General features: G+C 38.3%; 3 protein-coding genes across 3 annotated transcripts; 2 read left to right on the forward strand and 1 right to left on the reverse strand.

The window, feature by feature from the left end:
- Positions 1-2,610: 2,610 nt before the first annotated feature.
- ftr84 (finTRIM family, member 84) lies at positions 2,611-6,544 on the reverse strand. Its single transcript, XM_020083723.2, has 7 exons — positions 5,784-6,544; positions 5,516-5,611; positions 4,848-5,081; positions 4,091-4,247; positions 3,935-3,991; positions 3,747-3,800; positions 2,611-3,594 (listed from the first exon to the last, which is right to left on the reverse strand). The coding sequence occupies exons 1-7, from the start codon at positions 6,354-6,356 to the stop codon at positions 3,053-3,055; spliced, it is 1,713 nt and encodes a 570-aa protein (XP_019939282.1). The 5' UTR covers positions 6,357-6,544; the 3' UTR covers positions 2,611-3,052.
- Positions 6,545-8,521: 1,977 nt separating this feature from the next.
- Positions 8,522-12,156, forward strand: tppp2 (tubulin polymerization-promoting protein family member 2). The gene is made up of 4 exons (XM_020083966.2): positions 8,522-8,690; positions 9,659-9,850; positions 10,320-10,473; positions 11,171-12,156. The coding sequence occupies exons 2-4, from the start codon at positions 9,660-9,662 to the stop codon at positions 11,360-11,362; spliced, it is 537 nt and encodes a 178-aa protein (XP_019939525.1). The 5' UTR covers positions 8,522-8,690; position 9,659; the 3' UTR covers positions 11,363-12,156.
- A 150-nt stretch (positions 12,157-12,306) lies between these two features.
- Positions 12,307-19,201, forward strand: LOC109627498 (cerebellin-1-like). Its single transcript, XM_069530655.1, has 4 exons — positions 12,307-14,567; positions 14,783-14,962; positions 15,916-16,047; positions 16,526-19,201. The coding sequence occupies exons 1-4, from the start codon at positions 14,474-14,476 to the stop codon at positions 16,825-16,827; spliced, it is 708 nt and encodes a 235-aa protein (XP_069386756.1). The 5' UTR covers positions 12,307-14,473; the 3' UTR covers positions 16,828-19,201.
- The last annotated feature ends 3,002 nt before the right edge of the window (positions 19,202-22,203 follow it).

The following is a 22,203-nucleotide window of genomic DNA, read 5'->3' on the forward strand; positions in this document are numbered from 1 at the left end:
TCATTTTTTGATTTCACTCAAGTTTACTTATAGATGTTATGTTATCAATAACAGCAGCAATGACATGAGCACCGAATAATACAAGTGGTAATAATGATGATAATATATATATATGTGACAAATTGATTCAGAACTCATCTCAGCCAACTAACACTAACAGACCTTTAAGCTTTATCAGAGAGAAAAGTTTTAAGTGTAAACTTAAAATTACAAAGGGTAGTTTTTGCAACAGGACTATTGTAATGACCCCAGGTTTAAAAACTCAGTGAGAACCATCCATTGTGAATAATCCCTAACACTAATTAAACTTGAATAAAATGGGGTTTTGCTGTTATGGTCAACGCATTGGCTAGCAAATACATTAAATAACATTTAAATATCAAAGTAGTGCAATGTTGTTAAAGAAATTAAATTCATGTACCACAAGAGAAAAAAAGAAACATGATGAATTGCTGATTGACATTACAGCAGTTTTAATCCAGCAGAAAGAACAGAATAAAACAAAAACCTCTGCTTTGTAATGTAAATATGAATCACATGCAACTAGAAAACAATGCAACATCTCTACTCTGGTCTACTCTATAACACAATATAAAGTACACATAAACATATACACATGGTTTATTGACAATGATGGTGATGATCAGAAATCTCCTCAGTACACCAGTTTTCCAGCCCTATGGAGGTAGAGGAGGGGTTGCACAAACCCAGTTGTTAAAGCTAAGCTTTTGGAGATGGTTAAGGCAGTGAAAAAATCCACAGAACTGAGGCAACACTGCAGTGGAACAGCAGTCGTATAGAGAAAGAAATTAACAACATGGACAGTAGTGATAATCAAAATGATTTTAAAGGCCCTTCTCTTCATTGGATTGATCTTCTTCTTCCTCCCTGTGCCTTCTTCCCCAGGCCCAGGGCATTTTAGAGCCCGGAGCACTGAGAGACAGCAGAAGAGCATCACAAAGAAGGTGAGCAAATTCTGGATGAAAAACCCATACAGATACAGAGTGTTTGAATATGTGTACTTGGTGTAGATACAGGAAATTAAGGTAAAAGTCCAGGCAACACAACCACAGGCCACCCTGTACCTCAGGGGTTTATACCGGAGAAAAAACACAGGGTGGACGACACCAATGTAGCACTCGGCACAGATGCAGCACAGGAAGAGAGGTCGGGCAGTGAGGAGAAGACCGCATGAAAACATGAAGACTTCAAAACAGAGAAAATAATCCAGCTGGACATAAACAATATAGCACACACTGAATAAGGAGAAAAGAATCTCAGATATAGCCAGGTTGAGAGAAAAGAAGTCTGAGGTCAAAGTGCCTGAGTCTCCTGCCAAAATCAACCACATGATGTAACCATTCAGAGGAAGACCCAGGATGATGTTGACAGAAATAGAGGACATGGTTAAACCCACATGATGCGATTGAGCAATGGAGGGACCATTGAAGGTGGTGTTCATTTTGTGTCTGCAAAGAAGGAGGAAACACAAGTAAACATATAAAATCATAAAAACACTTTAAATCTAAAGCTACAGTTGTGGAATCAAACCTGGTGTGACGCTCACTGGTGATCCTCTACAGTTCTGGTCCAGCAGCAGTGAAGTGATGATTTGAGTGGAGATGCAAATACCTGATTACTGTTGAAATAGACACGCTCCAAAAACAACAAGCAGCGGTGGTGGACGTGTTATCAAATAACAAAGGGAGGTCTCAAATAGGGCCCATTGACATGAATATATGTGTTTCCAAGATATGTCCTGCCTTTTAACATCTGTTTACTGGGATACACACAGAAACATCAAGGTGCTAACTGGAACCAAACATGGTTCTTTGGAGTGATGCCATAGAAGAAGAATTTTTAATTCCACAAGGATTATCTAGTAAGATGAAGATCTCAAAGAACCATTACTTGATGGCTCTTTGAGGCACCATAGTGGACGCTCCAAAGAACATGAGCAAAAATTGGTTGTTTAATGAACCATTTAAAGAAGGTCCTTTGTGGACCCAAGTGGTTCAATGAGGAACGTCTTTTAAATGGCTCTTTAGAAGTTTTTCAAAAGAAATGGTTCTTATCGTATTTTAATTCAAATTATGATGAATATGATGAAACAGAACATTTACATATAGTTGATGGCCATTTATTGATATTCCTTTTTGTTTAAAATTCATTGCATTGGTAATAAATATTCAGCCTCAGAGAAGCACAAATTAATATTTTCTTCACCTTATATGGGATATTTTTATGTTGAAAAGTATAAAGTATGTGTTTAATTTACAAAACACATAGGATGGTAGTAATGGATACAAATGTCATTGTACTATTCTCTATTAAACTACAACATAGCAGTAGCTTATATTTCTGTATTGTAGCTGGTTGACCCACCCAACACCTGCACATTTGCATTTCCAGCAATGGCTGTGCTCTGTCTGTCAAGGGAAAATCATGTAAATCAGTGTTGTACCTCTGAGTCATTTCTTTTGCAAATCGTGTGAACTCAGAGAAGAATGAGTAATGGGGAAAACTAATGGTCACTATGAAAGTAATGCATACTAAAACAACATGTTTTAAATCTGTTTTTCATATAAATTCATAAAACAAAAGCTTAACAACTTTAAAAGAGCATGTAGCTTTTATTGTTTTATACATCCACATGTATCATCAACAGAATATTAATTTAAATTAACTTTTTAGCTAAGTATTAAATCATTTTATATTTTTCCAAACACAAACCTGCTTGAAAGAAAGACATCAGCATGTAGCTCCAAAATAATGTTGTAACAATAATACATGTGTTGTAGTCATTCACACACAAACACACACACATACATACATACATATATATGTTCAGTTACAGTAATTGTTGTTATTTTTATATTTTTGACATATTGCTGATCTATCTATCTATCTATCTATCTATCAAGACTATGCAGAGTATTGACACAACAATGAAAATCAGTGCAGAAAACAACTTTAACCTGAATTGTACAGTAGATATTTACAACAAACAGAGCTCACCATGGGCTTCTAAGACTTCTCTAGTTTCTAATTCTTAATAAGATGTGGGATTTTGCCTGAGTTGGCAGAGAGTCACTGAGGAGCCCACACCAAAGCCAGCATACAGAGGTTCACTGAACTGAGCTTTGAAACGGTGGATCAGCTCCATGGTCTCTGACACAGAGTAAAAGGCCAGAGTGTGGCCTGCGTAGTCCAGGTAGACACCGATCCTTGAAGCTCGTGGAGCTTCAGGAAGGTCTCGGTCTGTTTTGTTGTGCCAGGCGGAGTAGCCCGAGTCTGAGCACAGGAGACTCCAGGACTTGTCGTTGTAGCCAAGCAGGCTGTGTGAGTTCTTCCCTTTGCGACTGATGCTCTTGTAGGCCACCCCGATGGAAAACTCTCCGCTCCACTCCGCCTCCCAGTAAAATCTGAAACCGGTCAGAGGCTCCTTGCACATCACCTGGGAGAAGCCATCAAAGCGCTCTGGGTGATCCTGGTGAAACTGAACTGTTTTCTTCCGTGTGACTCTCTGATTCCCGTCGGACAAAACCAACTCTTTATAGACTGTATTGGGATCGAAGGACATCTTACAGAAATCTGAGAAAAAACAGCCACAGTTCATATTTCATTATTTATGTTTAGACGATGAGCATCCAGGGAGAAAAGGTCATACATTTATTCATCTCACTGCAGGTTATTAATAAATATGCAAGTATTCACAATGATTTACTCATAAAAGGTTCACTCACATCTCAAGAAGTCCGATCTTGCTTTTGGCTCCTGAAAATCTACTCTTCCTGGAACTGTTTGGATTTAGAAATATCCACGTTACTTTTTGTTCCTTGTTCTCTTCCAAAAGATAAAATCAATCCATCTCATCAATATTCACAGGTACATGACAGTTAAAGTACGTTCATTCCAGTTGATAGACACGTACCTTTCAGTCGTTTTTCTCCATTTCTTGGTAAAAGAATGTACACAGGAGTCTCGCTAACTGTAAAGATGATGCAGCGTTGGGTTGACGAGTTACTGGCCAACTTTCAGATTTTCAAATCGAAAAGATATTCAGTGAATATTATCAATGAGAGCAAACCTGTCTTGGATATTTTGCTTAATTCCTTCTTGCAGATGTCATCCAGATGTTCCTTCATCTCTGTGGCTGACTTGCTCATCTCCCCAAAGGAGAACTGAGGGTTGATGAGCACTTTGGGCACCATGGCCTCAGGGGGAACGCATAGGGTTGGGAAATTCTGTCCGACAACAAGATATGAATTTAATAATCATCAAGAATTGTTGAACAGTTGGTTTTATGCCCCACCAATATGGATTTTTGTGGACCAATAACAATTCTACATATGTATATATAATCAAAAAGAAACCGACTTTATCATGAATTTGTATTAAAAGTAAACAGAAAAGAACCAAACATAGTACTTGAATTTAGAAAATATTTTTTGCATTGTAAATTTTGCTGCAAACATTATATTCATGACTTTAAAAATCTAATAAATGAATTGAATAATTATAATGTGTCTGGTCTTCAATTTGAGATAACTAAGGCTAATGTTCCAGTGTATGTAAAGTCAGCCTCATAGATCTTGTGTCATGTGTGAACGCCTCTGTCTTTAGCTTTATAACAAGTCAAATTAACTGTAAACATCCCTCTGTTATATGTAAAAACATAAATAAATAATATTCTGCATGAAAAAACTTGAGTAACCTTTAATAAGATCTGTTGCTTCTGCTAACATGTTTTAATTTGCAACAGACACGCATGGTTTGAGCTAATTTTCAGGAAGATTATTTTAGTATTTAGATATTATGCAGATTTATCTCTGTGCGATCAGCACCTGCAGAAAGTGAATGTTGTCCTCCGTCTCGAGGATCTGCCGCAGCTCTGCGTCTCTGCGCTGCAGCTCCAGAATCTCCTGCTCCAGACGATCCAAGTAGCCCTCAGCCTGCGACATGGCTGACTGCATGTTGGCCGTTATCATCTGGTTAATTTCAGCCTTCCAGCGCTCCACTGCCTGGAGCATTTCGTGAAAGGTCTTGTCGCTTTCTGCCTGTGCTCGCTGGGCACAGCTCTAAAATGCAAAGTCAGTTTATGCAGAACTTTTATATACAATAAGACCCACTCTGAGCCCTGCAACGGCATATTAGGGCCACATTGAAGAAAGAAGTAATCTGACATTTTGAAAATATAGTCATTTTATTATGAGAATAAAGTCATAATATTTCCAATATTGAAATCTACAATTTCACACTCATAATATTATGATTATTTACATAACATTACAGCTTTATCCTCATAATATTGATATTTTTTCTTGAAAAATTACAACTTTATTCTCATAATATTATGACTTAATTCTCTAAATATCTGAATAGTTTTTTTCCTTCAATGTGGCCTTAATACTCCATCATACTATACCACTAGACTGTATCTTGTCACATACAGACAATGTCAACAGCATCTTAACAAGCAAAAATCCATGCATATGTGTTTGTCGGATCTTACTTTGAGAACATCCGTATTATGCTTGAGCTCCTGCAGCTCCTTCATCCTCTCCTGAATGATGTACTGGACTTCAGACTGAGTGACCACCAGGACTTTCTGATGGAGGAACACAGAGGTAACAAGACAGGCCTTCATAAAATCACGCAGGAGAAGCTGCAGCTTCTGCATTAGACTCAAAGTCTAGAGGCCTAAAATCAGAACTGAATTCAAAACTGAACTGACAGGATTTCATTGCAAAAGGAAATCTATCACTTGGGGTCAGACTCACTTGTTTCTCTATGCGCTCTTCTTCTGCTGAGGTGATGTTGTGGCTGCGGTGTTCTCTGACAGTACACAGCACGCAGATACACATCTGGTCGGTGCGACAGAACAGCTCCAGGCCCTTCTCATGCTGGGGGCAGATCTTCCTGTCCAGGTGGCCCGTCTCGTCCACCAGCTTGTGTCTCTTGAACGTGGATGACTCATAATGAGGCTTGACGTGGGTTTCGCAGTAGTAAGCCAGGCACATGAGGCACGACTTGACAGCCTTGCTGCGGCGGCCCACGCAGAAATCGCAGAAAGATTCGCGGTGCATGTAAGGGAATGGCGTGAGCTCCGGGAGCTGGCGCCGGGGCTCGTTACTGACGTCCGGGAGGTTACGTCTCAGCACGGGCCGCGGCGTGAAGGTTGCACGGCACTGCAGGCAGCTGTATACACCCATGTGGTCGAACTGGTCCCAGTAGATTTTGATGCACTCCAGGCAATAGGTGTCACCACAGGGGATGGTGACTGGGTCTGTCATCACATTCACACACAGTGGACAGTAGGCCTCAGGTGGTAAAGGGAAATCAGAGTCGGCCATGATGTTGCTGGATGATACAAATATCAGAAAAACTCTGAATCAGAACAGACTCTAGTTCCTTCGTGCTACTTATCGAAGAAAGTCTCTGAAATAGACCCAATGATAAGTCAAGTGCTGCCTGTCTGTCCAGAGAGAGCCCAACCACTGGGTCCTGATCCTGCACCTTCTTGTCAAACCAGACACAACCCTGTTTTCTGTTGACATTTAAAGGAAAGTTTGTTTCTACTGTAAGCAAACAGGTGATGTGTTTCCACAGAGCTCCTTTTCCCCACGCCTGAGTGAAAGTACTGACGTCTGCAACCAGTCTGCTTACAAAGCAGGAAATTCAGCTCATCTCACAATGCAAGGTCAAGTTGTTTAATAACAGCCGATGTTAATGACCGAGAACAACAGATGAATGAGTCTCATTCAAAGAAGTATCCACTTGATGCGGCTGATACTGTGTTGATACTGTTTGCTGTCTTTGTTTGCATTATTGTATTTTAGCACAGAACATGTTTCACCATGATGTGTAATGTTAACAACACGCAGGACTCAGAAATCCGTCAGAGCTGTCTGACGTTGCTTTCCATTGATATCAACCTCAAACCTTCACTTATCATGGCAGAGCAGTTAATTACATGAAGTGCTGTAGCTTTCCATTTGACTGAGCAGTGAGTTTCATGATGGTGCATGGTGTCAAAACAACTTCTGTTTATCCTGTGAACAAAATGCAGCGCATCAGTTACAGCATGTGGGTTCCCACAGGAGAACATTTGACACCTGAAAACAATAAAAAGTAAAAGGAATGCAGTGGACCATTTATAAAAGCATTTAATTCGATGTAACACAAATATGCTGTTAAATGATTAAATTAAAAAAAAGTTTTGGATTTGTCAGTACTCAGATTAATTTATTGACATGTTGTTCATCAAACAATAACATTACAAACATACTATATCCCAGTTATTAAATCTGAGGAGGCTTTTTCTGTAAAATGTTTTATCACCGTTTGTAGCTTAAGTTTAAGTACAGTATTTAAGGCAAAAGAAAGTCGGAATTAGCAAATTTGTAGTTTGCAGCGACAAAACTAAAATTGATTTGGAAAAAGTAACTAATAGAAGTCATGAATATCATTTTCTTAGTTTTATTTGCAGAAGCTCAAAAGTGGTTGCACACATAGGTAATATAACAAATACAAAAGGCGCCTAGTAAATGAAGCCTTGTGTATGTGATATCTCTGGAATGGCATTCCACAGACATGTACATTTGGCACAAAAATGTATAGAGTTATCTCATGTTCCTGTTAATATGATATTGCAGGACTGCCTGTAGGGAATTTCATGGTCAAAGGTCAAAGTCACTGTGACTTCTCAAAACATACATTTATGTGAATGTAATCCTCAAAGGGATTTTTTTCAAATTTGTACTCCTGCTCACTTGTACTCATTGATTAGATTTCATTGGTCAAAGGGCCCAACAGTCAAATTCCACATACTTTAACATATCAGTTCCCCAAATGTGCAAATTTGAAAAACTGTGAAAATAATGAAATTCTCAATTTGTGACTTTAACAAATTTCAGCCAGTGTTGAATTTGCTACACAATTAGCTTTGATATGATACAGTACCTAACCCCAGCAGAAGATAAATGTTTGACCCCTGTGGTTGCACGTGGATGATCCACAAAGATGATCTCATCAGAGTTTAAAGTGTGATTATATAGCTTGTTCCATGATATTCAGCTTGAATATGAAGCTGGGACATGGGATTATGTTTCCAGTAATGTGTCAGCCTTGTATTGTTAACTCTCTTTGTACTCTGAAGGACCCACTCTCCTCTTTGTCCAGACAACAGTGCTCTTGTGACAATGACACTCAGAGAGATAAAGAGAGAAAGCGAGTGGCTGGGAGAGTGAAGGAGAGTGAAGGAGAGGAGGAATGGCAAACCGCTGTGAGCTGAGTTTAGTGTTTAAGAGAAAAAAAAGATGAGAAACTGAAAATAAATGAACTGAAATAAAACAATACCAATATGACATAAATAATGTTTCCACAGAAGTGAATATGTACAGGCAAGAAGCTGGAAAAACACATGAGAGGCTGAGTATAGCCATGATGTCATTGACTGTGCCAGTTGGTACCCTCTCCCTCCTCCCTCCCTGGTCCTCTCTCTCCTCCTGCCTCTCTGTGTCTCTTCGTCATCAGAGGGAGAAAGCCTGGGAGTGGCCGGAAGGAGGAGAGCCAGAGGAGAGCAAAGAAGAAAGAGGAGGAGGAGTAGGACAAAGAGGTCGACCAGCTCTACACGAATCAGGATTTTCCTCATTATCGCCAGAGCATCCTTCCATTTACAGCAGCAGGTACATTTTACTTTCTGGGGATTTTCGGCATCGCTGTTCATGTAGCAGGAGCTAAAGTGATACAGCAAATAGACAATACAGGCATATCTGTTTATGCTCCAATAATGACGACTAATTTGAAATATTTATGAGGACATTTTTTAATTCACCAGTACACTTTAATATCTTAAACAGATTCAGTATTATTGCAACACTGTCGCATGCTTTTATCTGCTTTACTATTTGTTTTCTATGGTTTGATGCATTTGACGGTTCTCACCCATAAAACTTAATACGCTGGTAGTTGCAGCGAGCAAGAAAACTGTATTTAGAAGCTCTCTGTGGAATTAAGAAGAGCACAATATTTTAACTATGAAACAACTTGGAGGCTTACATTTGAATTTCTCTGCATAAATCACATTCTTAATTCACAATTTATTTACCAGCCTTACTGAATGATCATGCCCAGAGAGAGAGAGAGAGAGAAGGAGGAGAGAAGGAGCCTGTTTCTTCATTCACTGAACAGCAGTGCAGCCATTTGTAATTTGAGTTGATTGAATTACATTGGCCTCAGAATAGCTTGAGTAACACTAACACAACAGAGATGGATGTGAAAGTGTGTATAAGTGTGTATCTGTATGATCTATATGCCTGTGTGTGTGTGTGTGTGTGCACCTCCACTTACGCTGACCAGGACAGTCATTTCTTGGCAGACAGGACATTAATCAGCTAATGGAGTCATGAATTAGAATGTTCTTCCATTCCACAAAGTGTCCTCACAGGGATAGAGAGTAAAGGAACATCACCCAAAGTCCAATAAGGACGTCATCACTTTAGTTTTAGGGTAAGGACAATGGAACGGAATGCAGCCGTTATGCTTCTTTATTAACATCATCAATTTGTCTGTGTGTGTGAGTCTGTCAACAAAATCTCTGTGTGTGACTGCACACTGATGGTAAATGCATGTTTACTGCACGTGCATCTGTCAGCATGGCCGAGGGCTCAGTGAGTGCAGCGGAGGTGGAGACCGCCTTCCAGAAGTTTGCAGTCCACGGGGACACCAAGGCCACGGGGAAGGAGATGAACGGCAAGAACTTTGCAAAGCTCTGCAAAGACTGCCACGTCATCGACGGAAAGAACGTCACCACCATAGACGTGGACATAGTTTTCAGCAAAGTCAAGTAAGAGTTCACTCAGGCTCCACCTTCCACAGCAACCCTATCACAGTCATACACCCAGCTGGTACAAACATATATATTAGCAGTCCAGTCCATGGAGAGTTGGGTTATTCATTTAGTCTGTAATTGGTATTAATATCCAAGAAGTTCTAATGTACAGTACAAATGTTCAGTTACAGTTGTAGATAGAGGTGGATGTAATAGTTCATATGATATATTAAGTCTGGACCACATGGAGGAAGTCCATGACCCGGACTGTATTTAACTGTGTGCATTACTGTGACATTAGGTTTCACATGTTTATTTCACCTTTTTCTAGATGAATTAATTGTTGTAAATGTAATCACAGCTTATTGCATTTTTTCAGTGTTCACTTTTTACTCCCTAGCAAATCTAATAATCCCAAAGTTATACCAATAAAGAGTCATCCCTTCTTATTTTCCTTATTGGTCAACATACTCTGTTTCCTCAGGGCGAAGTCAGCTCGTGTAATCACATTTGAGCAATTCAACCAGGCCCTGACGGAACTGGCTCCCAAGCGTTTTAAAGGCAAAAGCAAGGAGGAGGCGCAGCAACAGCTCTATGGTCTCATTGTTGGGAGGGAGCCGACCAATGTCGGAATCACTGTGAGTGTTTCATGAATCATAACAGCTTCATCCTTCACCCCTCCTCAACAAGGTAACATCCAGAGACTGTATTTACGGGTTCCTTCAAATTAAAACAAAGTTTTTGGATTAAACCACCACAACACAACTGATAATTCATCATGTTACACGTCTAATTGGATAAGCTTTGGTATGAAGTGAAGAACATGCATCAGATTGTGTTAATATATCAAAGTTGAAATGGGTTAAGGAGGAATCTGGAGGCACTTTAATCTCTGTTTGAGTGAGAGTCATAATATTTTGTTCACAGATACTGTTTAGCCCAAATATTTGACTGTGAGTTTTTGTCAGCTGTAGTGTCATTTTTGATTATACCACCAGATGGCAACAAAGAAGTTTCATATCCTATAGCTTGATAGTGACACATCTAATCAAAGTATTCAGAGAAGTACTCATTGTGTTGTAGGGACCTCAACCTGTTTCAACAGTCACATTGTGGGGACTTGACCCACAATGATTGTGCGTCCGCAGAAGATAAGTCAGAGTGAAGACTTAGTTTAAGGTTAGGGAGCTGAAGGTTAGGTTAAAGGTTTGAAAGTAATGTAAGTTATGATCGGAGAAAGCTTTTTGTGTGTGTGTGTGTGCTCTTATCTGTACCTGAACATGTTTGTTTATTTCAGTTTTCACTGTATTTTTTTTAATCTTTCATTGGATTTAGAAAGTAGCAAAGGCAGCAGCAGTGGACAGACTGACTGATAGCACCAAGTACACTGGATCGCACAAGGGCCGGTTCGATGATTCCGGCAAAGGAAAAGGGAAGTCCGGGCGCGAGGACATCCCGGACACGAGTGGCTACGTGTCCGCGTACAAGGGCAGCGGCACTTATGATGACAAAGTTAAAGACGCATAATTCTGAAAGTTTAGGAAAACTTGAATCAGGGGTAAAATAAATAATTGGCAATTGTATTTTTAAAGATGAAAGAAATATACATATTGAATGTACTATGGGCGGATTCATAACACTCAACACAAAAAAGAAAATACAATTGGAGCTTCAAGGTTTTCTTAAGTTACAACCAGGATGGGAAACCTGGAGACAATATTTCCTAAATTTATATTTAAAAGAAATTAATATATTGACCGACAATAACAACTGAGAGTGTTCTGAAAATATTTTCAGTTATTTTACCAAGAGATAAAACTGCACTTGTGGCTGAGCAATCTTCTAAATGCTTTACACCGTAGCTTAACACTATCCCTATATATTGATTTATATGCGTGTGAATGCATTAATATAATGAGCTGCTTTTCTCAGCTAAATCGATGCAATGGGTGAAAATGTAGCTGGTTTCAAGAAATGATGCTGTCTGTACTCAGTGCTTCACTTGCTAAGCTTTATGTCTCAGTGCCTTTTGCTACATTGCCAATCAGAGCCCTTTATTGTTCTAGTTACTGGATTCATTCATATAAGTGAATCAAACTATGTTTTGTGAACAAATGTAACAAGAAGTGAAGAAGACAGATTTTGACTCTACTGGAAAAAATTTAAGATAAGAAATAAAAATGGTATAAGAGTATCCTGTCTTTTCCCTATTGATAAAATCATGTAATTTTGTTTAAATGAATAAAGATCATTCCTTCACTGCCTGAATGAAAGGCTAAGGTGAATACATGTAAAAGCTTGAATAAATATTTGAAAATGCATCTACACAATTGTCTTATATACACATCCATATATTTGCATCCTTATATCTTTTATCATAATTTGCTTTACTGATTTATTTCAGATTTTAGTAATAGTGGAGGCATATTGCAATGTGAGATGAAAGAAGAAAATCCTTTCAGAATAAACAGTAGTTAGGGATATATATTTATAAATATATATATATTCTGTTTAACAGCAATGCTATCCATAACTGTATGTGATATATGCAGACTTTTTGCTGAATAAGATTATACTGTAAAAGGCTACGTAAAAATTCTCAGTATTCCCAATAAATATCTCAAGTTTGTATTTTCAATTTATAGCCACTCAAAAGAAAGATACACATTACATTTGATTTCCAGAAATAGCCCGGATACAATTTCACAACATAAAGAGTTCATGGAGAACATTTAACACACATCCAGCTAACCTGGACCTTCCTTGCAACGTGATGCCGGAGGTATTTAGGGAGGGTTCATCTGAAGCATTGAACGTAGATTATCATGTGGTGATTATGTTTAAAGATAACTCTCCTAAACCATTACATGCAGAACCTGATAAGCATCAGTTGGGTTTTGTGTGAATACTAGAGTTGAATTTCATCGTGCAGACCCTGTGTTCTGTGTAATATAATGCTCGAGTCATGAATCACTATTATCACTGACCTGTCAACACATAGGAACCAAACCGTTTGTAGAGGAATAATGTTTAAAGCCCATTACTGGACCTGAAACAAAGACATGCACAACAACACTACCATGGAATCGCCTCATGAATTTAATATGGCAAATTATTTAGGTAGGAATCCAACAGATTCAAAGAGACACATTTATTCATGTCGAGTGATGTAATACTGACTTTCTGAAATAAAAGATGATAATCTGCACAGTAAAGACTGAGGGTGAGCAACTTTTACAATAATTTAAGATGTTGCTATTATAAAATATTGATTTGCCGACATTTATAAACATATAGATTTATAGATTCATTTTGTACTTTGACAAAGGACAAGTTGGACAAAATGTTCAGTACAATTCAAATTATAGAGAAGAATGGTTTTTGCATTGTTAGGATCATTACTCTTCATTAACAAGGAAAATCTTTATGTGGTAGACTTACCTTTGGAAACCATAATTCTAACCAGCTATACACGTTGTGAAACAGGTGAGGTTAATGTGCAGCTTCACAGATCTCACGCTTAACACTTTGATATGACAGAACTGTATGAGCTCATTGTTGAAAGGAAGGATCATTCTTTGACCAACAAGGTTTTAAACATTAAAGTCTTGGTTGATCATTAAAACAGTTGTTGGAGTTAGTTAAATAACATTAGTGTCAATGTTCAGGTCCACACTTTCCATTTCAAACTGCTCCCTCATGGTCCGACCATGAACAACAGTCTTGGCTAAACTAGGCCATTCTTTGATCATCAGTTTCCAACAGAGTGACAGGTGCAGAGGGATAATGCAGCAGGGTTTTCATAAACAACAAACTGAGAGATCATATCAGTGAAACCAGACACCTCTGACCCTGCGTTCCTACACACTTTGAGATGCAATCCAGGAAATTATGATATACACTGGGGAGCTGATCAGGATGATCCCACTGGAACCTGCTCCCATGGGTCACACCTATAGCCTGAACAGCTCAGGGTGAGGAATGTGGAACCAGTGGGTGGGGGATGTTATAGGGACCGTTTACTGGAGAGCGTGGGCGGCCAGTTGAGTTGTCACAGAGATCCACCAATCTGGAAATAAAACAGACGTGACAAGATAGTGTTGCAAAGAAATGCATCTTTGTGCACTTAACAGGACAGCTTCATTAAAAAAAAATATTCCAGTGTTATTGGTTACCAGGAATACTTTGGTTTTAAATTCTGGACTGTAAGATTATACCTTAAAAACACATTTGAGAGGAGATTCCCTGCTGGACTTAAGTGAGTTAAGTATTTTTTTTCACAAAATTATTAGGCCAAATCTCATCTCTCTTGATGTTTCCTATGGCAGTCGTGTTGTGCTTTTATTGTTGTATTAAAACCAACTAAACTTTGCTCTTTTTTCAGCTTTCTTTACATAATTTGGCAAAGCTTTGTCCAGGAAAAGTACATTTCTGGCATAAACTAAAAAAGGATGAATACAAAATAGTGTTTTTTTTATTTTTATACATGTTATTATGAATCAGAAACATATGTGCTAATTGAAAACTTTTAATTGTATTTGGCATTTTTCATTTACAGCCCAAAAAACTGAAGAACATGGTCTGTAATCATCAATTTATTCCCACACTCTTTTCTGTCTGCAGGTATTTCCTTGAGAGATGAGAGCTACAGTCTGCACTCTGATTGTCTTGGGCCTGCTGTGGGACAGTGTGAGAGCAGAGATCCCCATTAACAGCCTGAAAGCGGCAGCAGGTTAATTTTTTACTGTCTGACTATTTCAATAATGTGTTTCACGCATGTGTTGTATAAATGTTTGTTTAATTAAAATGTTTGTATATTTAACATTGCATATTTAACCCTCTCTGTGGAGTGTTTGTGGACCGGATTTTAAACAGGCGCTTACAGAACATCAGCTGATTTCAAAATAAGATGCCACTCTTTCTCTTTCTCTCCTTTTGCATTTGTAGTTGCGTGGACAGGGGACCTGCCGTGCAGAAAGTGGGACTGCGAGTGTGCGCTCAGGCACCATCGGGGCTGCTGCTGTGCCACCCATGAGCTCCAGGAGGCAGAGGACCAACTTTATGTGACAGTAAAGGACTTGTGGATGAGAGTGTCCCAGCTGAGTGACAGCGCACTTGAAGCCATCGGTACTCTGAAGCGTGATCACTTGTAGAAAAGTCCATATATACACTCATAATTTGGTGTTGATAAAACTATGTATAGTGTTTTGAGTCTCTAGCTGTTTTTACTCCAGACTGAAGCAGATTGTGATCTTGGAAAAACAGCCTCACTACATTGATATATGGCTCATTTGAGTCCAGATACTTTCTTCATATTTCTCTAATTCTGGTTAAGAGGGGTAATTATTTATTTTTGATTTGCTCTCACTTATCAGCAGAAGATAGTTAGACAGTATAAGATAATTTAATTTAGTTTTTCCACAGTGTTTAAAGAAATGTATTGATTTAAGAGTTGTTACCTTTATCAGTTGACTTAATTTTAGAATTGTAAATCTCATCATTTCTCTGACATTATTTTTCATGACTATAAAGGTGAGGTGATGCCTTTTTTTATCCATTTCACATCTGGAAGTCCTTCGAAGTGCTGAGATAGGATCTGCAATACCATTACAACTAAAGATCCTGTAATGTGTTCAAGGACAAGAATAAACTTTGAACCTGAAAAATGTTCACCAATGTTACAAAATGAAAATAATTAATTACTTTTTTCAGGAAGACAAATCATGCTTTATTTTCAGTAAGTTGTTTGTGTAGGTGAAAGGTCTGCAAAGTTAAAAAGCCCATCATGAGCCCTCTCCACTGCACTCCGTGAAAAGGGAAGGAGAAACATTCAAAGACTGCAATGAAGACAGTTAACTAAAGTTATTGTCATGATACACAATATATGATGCACTCCTAGCATCTAGTCTGACGCCCCCTAACAAAGCCAGGTAAAGCGAGAGTGGAGGCAAACTTTTCCTATAAACTGCAAGCAGTTGTCCAATCAGAGGAGACTGGGCTTCATACCCAAATTTAAAATTTTAACCTGATGAGCAGAATACGTCTCCCTAAGTTTTATAAGGATGTGCTTGCTTTTTCAGGAGGGCTACAGATTGCGTTCACTGCCTACATGAGCCCCAGAGAAAACTGCTTTGGACCTTTCACCAGAAATACGCCCATTCCTTATGATGTCATCACCCTCAACCAAGGAAGTGGATACAACCCAGCTCTGGGTGAGTGCTCGAAAGCAGCAATTTCAACATGACTCATGTGATTTCTGTCCGAGTGATCCGAGAGAAATTTAAAGCAAAGACTAACGTTGAAACATGCAGCTTTAGTATTTGGCAGGAGATTGAACAGGGTGAGAACCCATCCAGTAATAATCAGATTCAACTGTGGGTTCAGCCAGTAAAGGTTGGACTTCTGCAACTGCTTGTATCATGTGAATGTGGTTTGAGAAACATTTTTTAAATGATATTCAGTTTATACTCTTTCAAATGTTTTTCAAAAGCACAGAGCGTGATGTCATCATGCTTCTTTCCCATATAAACATCCAACAAAACCTTTAAACACATTAAAAAATAAAAATAAATAAAAATGTATTATTTCTTGTTTGATATTCAGTTTACTTCTACCAAACCCTTGAGACCATGCAACTGCAGCAGCGCCGCATGCAAACGGAATGAAAAAAAGGTTCCTGTAATCTTTCAGGTGTATTCACTGCACATCGTCCCGGAGTGTACTCCTTCTCGTTTTCCGTCTACTGCAATGTGGGCATGGCAGGGAAGCGGCTGTACTACAGGGTGCAGCTCATGAGAAACAGTGAGGCGGTGGCTGCCACCTGGGAAGACAACAGGGAGGACTCAGAAGACAGCAGCTCCCAGACAGTGCTGCTGCCACTGCAGCAGGGAGACCAGGTCTACGTGGAGCTACAGAGCGGCCGGCAGCTGTGTGGGAACGTCATGGGCCTCAACACCTTCTCTGGCTCCTTGATTTATCCCACTCAGGCCTGAATTATATCACTGTGGGTTGATTTATTATTTTCTCAGTAAAGAGGAAAATATCACATGAAAATAAAGACTAATGCAAACTGTATAATTTAATTAATCCTGTGTGTTATGGTTATAAGAACATACATTTTAAATTGGCTCAAGCCAATGACTGCAACCTATAAAGAGGACACCGCTCCACAGTCACGATTAAACAAATATTTTATTCACAAAGCCAAAGAATAAACAAATGTTAAATTAATCTGAGGAGTGTGAAGGCCTGACCAAAAAGAACAGAAAACACAGGAAGATCTGGACCAGCCACACAATGGGCCGTCAGATCCAGATACTTCCCCACCTGCCTACCTAAGAAACAGTATCTAAATAAAACAACAAGCAAAGAGAGGACGACCAGACCCCCAACTCACAAAGAAAACAAACAATTAACACAGTGCCACAATGACACAGGCTGCTGACAGAGCTTCTCTTAAACCCCCTCCACTAATCACACTCATCACAGGCACCTGAGAGGAGAGAGTGAGAAAAGAGGAGGAGAAAACAAAAAAAGGGAGGAGCATGTAACACTGTTTCATTGCAGTGTGGGCATTTTGTTTAGAGCTTAAATAAAAAATAGGTTCAGAAGATGTTCTTTTAGTTTGTTCACCTTTCCACACAGATCCACAGTTAAAACTTAAATCTTCATTAAAATGATATGGTGCTAGTGCAGTCCTCGTTTGGAATGTTCTCTTCTCTTGGCGTGTTATTGCTCTGCAGCTATGCAGGAATACTCCTTGAACAATTGCCAAACAGGAAGTGATTCTATAAATGTTGTCATTTTGGAGATCAGTTTCCATAAATTCCTGTCTCCGTCCAATATGGTGAAATAAAAAAATATGTTGAAGAAATAATAAAAATGGCAGTGATTTTGACCCACGGTTATACCCAGTTTCTGGCCACTGCTGTAGTTTAGTACGTAGAATATAAAACAGGAAGTAATGCAGTCTTTAACATTTCTTCAGGCTGCACAAAAACATGAAACAGTGGCGAAGTAATCATATAGTAATGCTACTTACTATTATTTGAGGTTACACAAAAACTATTTAGTATATTGGACCATTTTGATAGCAAACCATTCAAATAGCAAAAGCAGGAAATTGTGTAATTTTTTTCCAGGGTGGGGATTTTTATGAAAAGCCAACAACACATAGCAAATGTCAGTTGTGATAAGATATGAAGTGGGTTGACAGAACAAGACTACAGAACTGTGTACACAAATTTGCAGGTTAAATTGCTCTTAAACCCTGCACTCTCCAAGATATCCATGACCTATGCATGACTATCTATGACTAGGAGCTAGAGGTAAAGGACCCAAATCTAATTATTTGGTTTATTTGACCAGTAAATCTTGTTTGGGTTCGTCTATAAGCAGTGTGGCAGTTGTTGTTGTTATTCAGAATCTGTACAGCAGATGTCAGTATGAAATGTAAATAGTGGAACTGGAATGAGGATCTATAGACACATCCTGCGCTGGTGAATCTTTTAGTAACGGAGCATTTTAAAACTCGCTGTGAACCGGTGCCTGGTACCCAGACAAAATAGACGAGACCTCACTCAGGCAGGGTGGCCCGGATGCTGGGCTGTGTCAGTTCAATAATTGTTGCATTGGATTTTGACCAAAGTTTAAACTTGGAAAAATACGGATCAGTGTTTATGAGCAGCATTTTGATGAAACTACTGTTATTAGTTAGCATTCTTGCGAGACCACCACCTGATGTTACGTAATTTGACAATCCAGGATTTGCATGTAATTACTAAATGGGAATTCTCTTTTCACCATAAAAGCAGTCATTGTGTGTTGAATTTCAAAGCAAAGTTAATGTAAGCCAGCAGAAGATTGGGTAGACCTTTTTTTTTTTTTATGATCCTTTTCCTTCTTTTACCAGAGAGAGCCCCTCTACGTCATGCTTGCCAAAAGCATCAAACTTTGAACAAACCAGAATTGATGATTGCTGAAACAGTGGGAACAAAAGCATATTGTTGGTAATAAGTATGTTTTATGACGATTTAATTATTGCTTTTTGGGACCTTTTGGTTCAAAAGGAAGGGGAAATTGAGGATAAAAGCCAATCCTGTTTCTGTTATGTTATCAGAGAACTCATTCCCTACGTATTAACATTAATTTGAAATGTTGGATGAGACGTTTGGTATTTTTAAGTCATTTATTATGTAGGTCTGTCATGTAAATTGTAGCTCCTTAAAAATAGAGATAGATTAAAATTGGAAGATTCAAAATATATAATTTGTTCCAGTACCAGGCTGAGACTGAGATGTCTGTGAAATTATCTACTTTTGACTACTCTGGTTTTCTATTTTTTGAGATGCATATGGAAAGCAGAGATCCTGTAAATAAAGGCCTCTATCTTTTTATATTCGTATCATTCATGACAAGATTCTTCTTTAATGCTTGAAGTATATCTCATACAAAGGATGTTCAGAAACGTTTATTGATGTGTGTTTTCAGAAGGCAAAAAACAAAAGCTTTGTCAAAGTTAAGAAAGAAAGTATAAACCACTACAATGCTCTGAACATTCAAATTTTTTAAATTCAAACATTTTAACACCCTGAAGACAAGGTCAATGTTTTTCCACTCAACTTCCTCCTTTGCTGTCACAAAGGATGATCTGGAACATGTTGGTATTCTTTTAATCCGTCTTCCACGTAAGAAAATATGAAATACTTTCACTGTGCAGTTATTAAAGTGACAAATGACTGTCTAAAATAAAAAGCATCTGTTACGTCCCTAAGACGCCTAGCGGATGTGGGACCAACAATTATGAATAAACTGGGCGAAAAAAAACAAACAATTGACCAACCAGGATGCGTTAAAGAAATGCACAAGATATTTATTACTGAACGTAGGATCTACACAAAACAAAGCTTTTAATAAACTGAAGAGGAATATAAATCACCATCGACCAACTAACTGAAAAACAATCTCCCCATGACAGGAAACTGAAACAGAGAGAGAGAGAGAAGACAAAACACAGCACGTAACACATGAAAATACTTGTTAACTGATAGTTTCAGGTTTTATTTCTCAATCAAAAAACTACAACTACTGTACTTTTATTCATACAAAACCTTGCAGTTCAGATTGCTCTTAATCCCTGCACTCTTCAAGACGTACACAACTTTACATGACGTTAGACCCATATATTCTATTTCAGTATCATCTTTAACTATCCCAGTTATGTTGAACATTTCATAAGGAGGGATGAGCACCTCTAGTTCTACCTCATAATCAAAAAATGTATAATGTTTCAAAAAAGCACCTGAGCAGGTCTTGATTTTGAAGCAGGTGCCATTACCAAATTGTACCAGGTTTGGCCTGTAGGAGCTAGAGGCAAAGCCCCCAAATCGAATTATTTGGTTTATTTCACCAGTAAATGTTGTTTGGGTTCGTCTATAAGCAGTGTGGCAGTAATGGTTGTTATTCAGAATCTGTACAGCGGATGTCAGCATGAAATGTAAATAGTGGAACTTAAATGAGGATCTATAGATGCTCTTTTGGTTACGGACATCATCATTGAACAATGAGTAAATCTCATCAGATGTGTAAAGACAGATGGCATGCAGATGATCTTTGGTTAGACCCTCATCCTCTAGAAGAGCTAGTTTCTCCTCTGCACACTCTTCTGTGTTCTTCCAGGCATTTGCAAATGTTTTGTTCACATAGTTTTCTTCAGGGAATTTGCTCTTGGCAATTTTCATCATTACTTCACTGCAGCCAAAGTACATGTCATCAACCGACTCTTCAACCATGTTCAATGGGATGCTTCTGTCATTGCCCAGGTCAACATCCTTCAGTATGATGTTGTCACGGCCCTGGTTGACCTCCATTGGTACAGACTTGATACGGATCTAAAGTAAAACAAGTGAAAAAGGGAAAGGTGATTTAACAGAGTAGAAATGTACTTATTATTTCCATATTTTCATAATTATTTTGAGTGTCCATATCACTTGTTTAGTAAAAAACACTGAAGCTCTAGTATGTAAGCTAAAATTTGCACAATGCAACTATTTATTTTTCTTAATTTGTGGCAACAATCACTGGTTGGATCATTTTCATATGCAATATATGTTTTAATAACTTTAACACTGTGAACTTCAGTATATAAATCAGCCAGTTGTAGCAGCAGAGCCTTGGGTTTGCATCCTGATTCCCAACTGTGTGTTAGGTTTAGACGACTAAAAGCACTTGGGTTCTGTTATGTAAAGATTGTAGTTTTGGTTAACAAAAGAAATGTTGTCTGAAACCCCTAAGAAATCTTTCTGTATGAAACCAGACCACAGTCTTTGACAAACTTTAACCAATGAACTACCTATGTCTATGCATGTAAATATTTTATGACATTGTTTTCTCCTGACCATATTTAGTGTTGCATGTCAGTTGTATATAAATGTAAATTCTATGAGATAACATGGGTTCCACTCACCCTCATGGAGTCTACATGGTTCCAGTAAAGCAACCCACACAGTGACGCAAAGATCAGCATGTTACACTTCATCATTGTGGTCAGAACAAGTATTTCTAAATTACAGACAGACACAAAACAAGTCAACAACAATCAACTGGATCACATTGTATACCATTATCACAGCAACTGTATATTTACTTCTGCCAAGGAAGTTTTTTCCTGCTGTTTTTCTGTTAGCAGGATTATGCAGAAATAACAAAATTGATATTATTGAAACTTAGTAAAACGGTGTGGTAGGAGCGAAGGAAAAGCCATTAAGTTGTATTATAGTTATAAATTAATTGAAATGGTAAATGGAAAGACATTGAAAATCTTTCTGCAATTAACAAAGTAAGTGTTCTCAGAAGTTGATTTCAACTCACCAGTCTTTTGAATGTTGAGCACTATGTGAGCCCCTCAGGTCAAAGATGTGTCAAGCAGCCCAAAGCTTGTGCTCCAGGTGCCCATGTTCCACTTTATATTTGCGTTGTCCTTATGGTGAAACATATCATTAGACCCCTCCCAGATCTACATGTGTTAAGTTTGTGGGTGAAAAGGATGAATAAGTGTTTGTGGTTTTGTGTATTTACCTGATAAGCGAAACATTTTTTAGTTAGTGTTAAAAAAACCACAGCCTGAAAGATGAAGACAAATAACACAATCATCCACAAATTATTTTTAAAGCAGATACTTTGTTGTATGCTTCAATATGTCATTTTATTTCATAATAGTGAAAAGGGGGAAAAATGTTTGATTCTGTAAGTCACACTCAGATGTTTTTCATAAGCAGTTAATTCAGAATGTCTGCTCTGCATGATCACATGGATTTGCTGAATCAACCTGTCCTCCACAAACAGCTTCACACATTTTCAGTCTCTCACAT

Source organism: Paralichthys olivaceus, chromosome 8 (genome assembly GCF_024713975.1).
Source record: "Paralichthys olivaceus isolate ysfri-2021 chromosome 8, ASM2471397v2, whole genome shotgun sequence".
NCBI classification, from domain to species: Eukaryota; Metazoa; Chordata; class Actinopteri; order Pleuronectiformes; family Paralichthyidae; genus Paralichthys; species Paralichthys olivaceus.

Bases quoted from the DNA above. Each gene is read 5' to 3' on its own strand.
- LOC109627498 (XM_069530655.1), top strand. From the start codon at position 14,474: ATGAGAGCTACAGTCTGCACTCTGATTGTCTTGGGCCTGCTGTGGGAC. The intron at 14,568-14,782 runs GTTAATTTTTTA...TTGCATTTGTAG, and splicing joins CAGCCTGAAAGCGGCAGCAG to TTGCGTGGACAGGGGACCTG. The intron at 14,963-15,915 runs GTACTCTGAAGC...TTGCTTTTTCAG, and splicing joins CAGCGCACTTGAAGCCATCG to GAGGGCTACAGATTGCGTTC.
- ftr84 (XM_020083723.2), bottom strand. From the start codon at position 6,356: ATGGCCGACTCTGATTTCCCTTTACCACCTGAGGCCTACTGTCCACTG. The intron at 5,612-5,783 runs GTGAGTCTGACC...TTCCTCCATCAG, and splicing joins AAGAGCGCATAGAGAAACAA to AAAGTCCTGGTGGTCACTCA. The intron at 4,248-4,847 runs GTGCTGATCGCA...GTTGTCGGACAG, and splicing joins ACAACATTCACTTTCTGCAG to AATTTCCCAACCCTATGCGT.
- tppp2 (XM_020083966.2), top strand. From the start codon at position 9,660: ATGGCCGAGGGCTCAGTGAGTGCAGCGGAGGTGGAGACCGCCTTCCAG. The intron at 9,851-10,319 runs GTAAGAGTTCAC...CTGTTTCCTCAG, and splicing joins ATAGTTTTCAGCAAAGTCAA to GGCGAAGTCAGCTCGTGTAA. The intron at 10,474-11,170 runs GTGAGTGTTTCA...CATTGGATTTAG, and splicing joins CGACCAATGTCGGAATCACT to AAAGTAGCAAAGGCAGCAGC.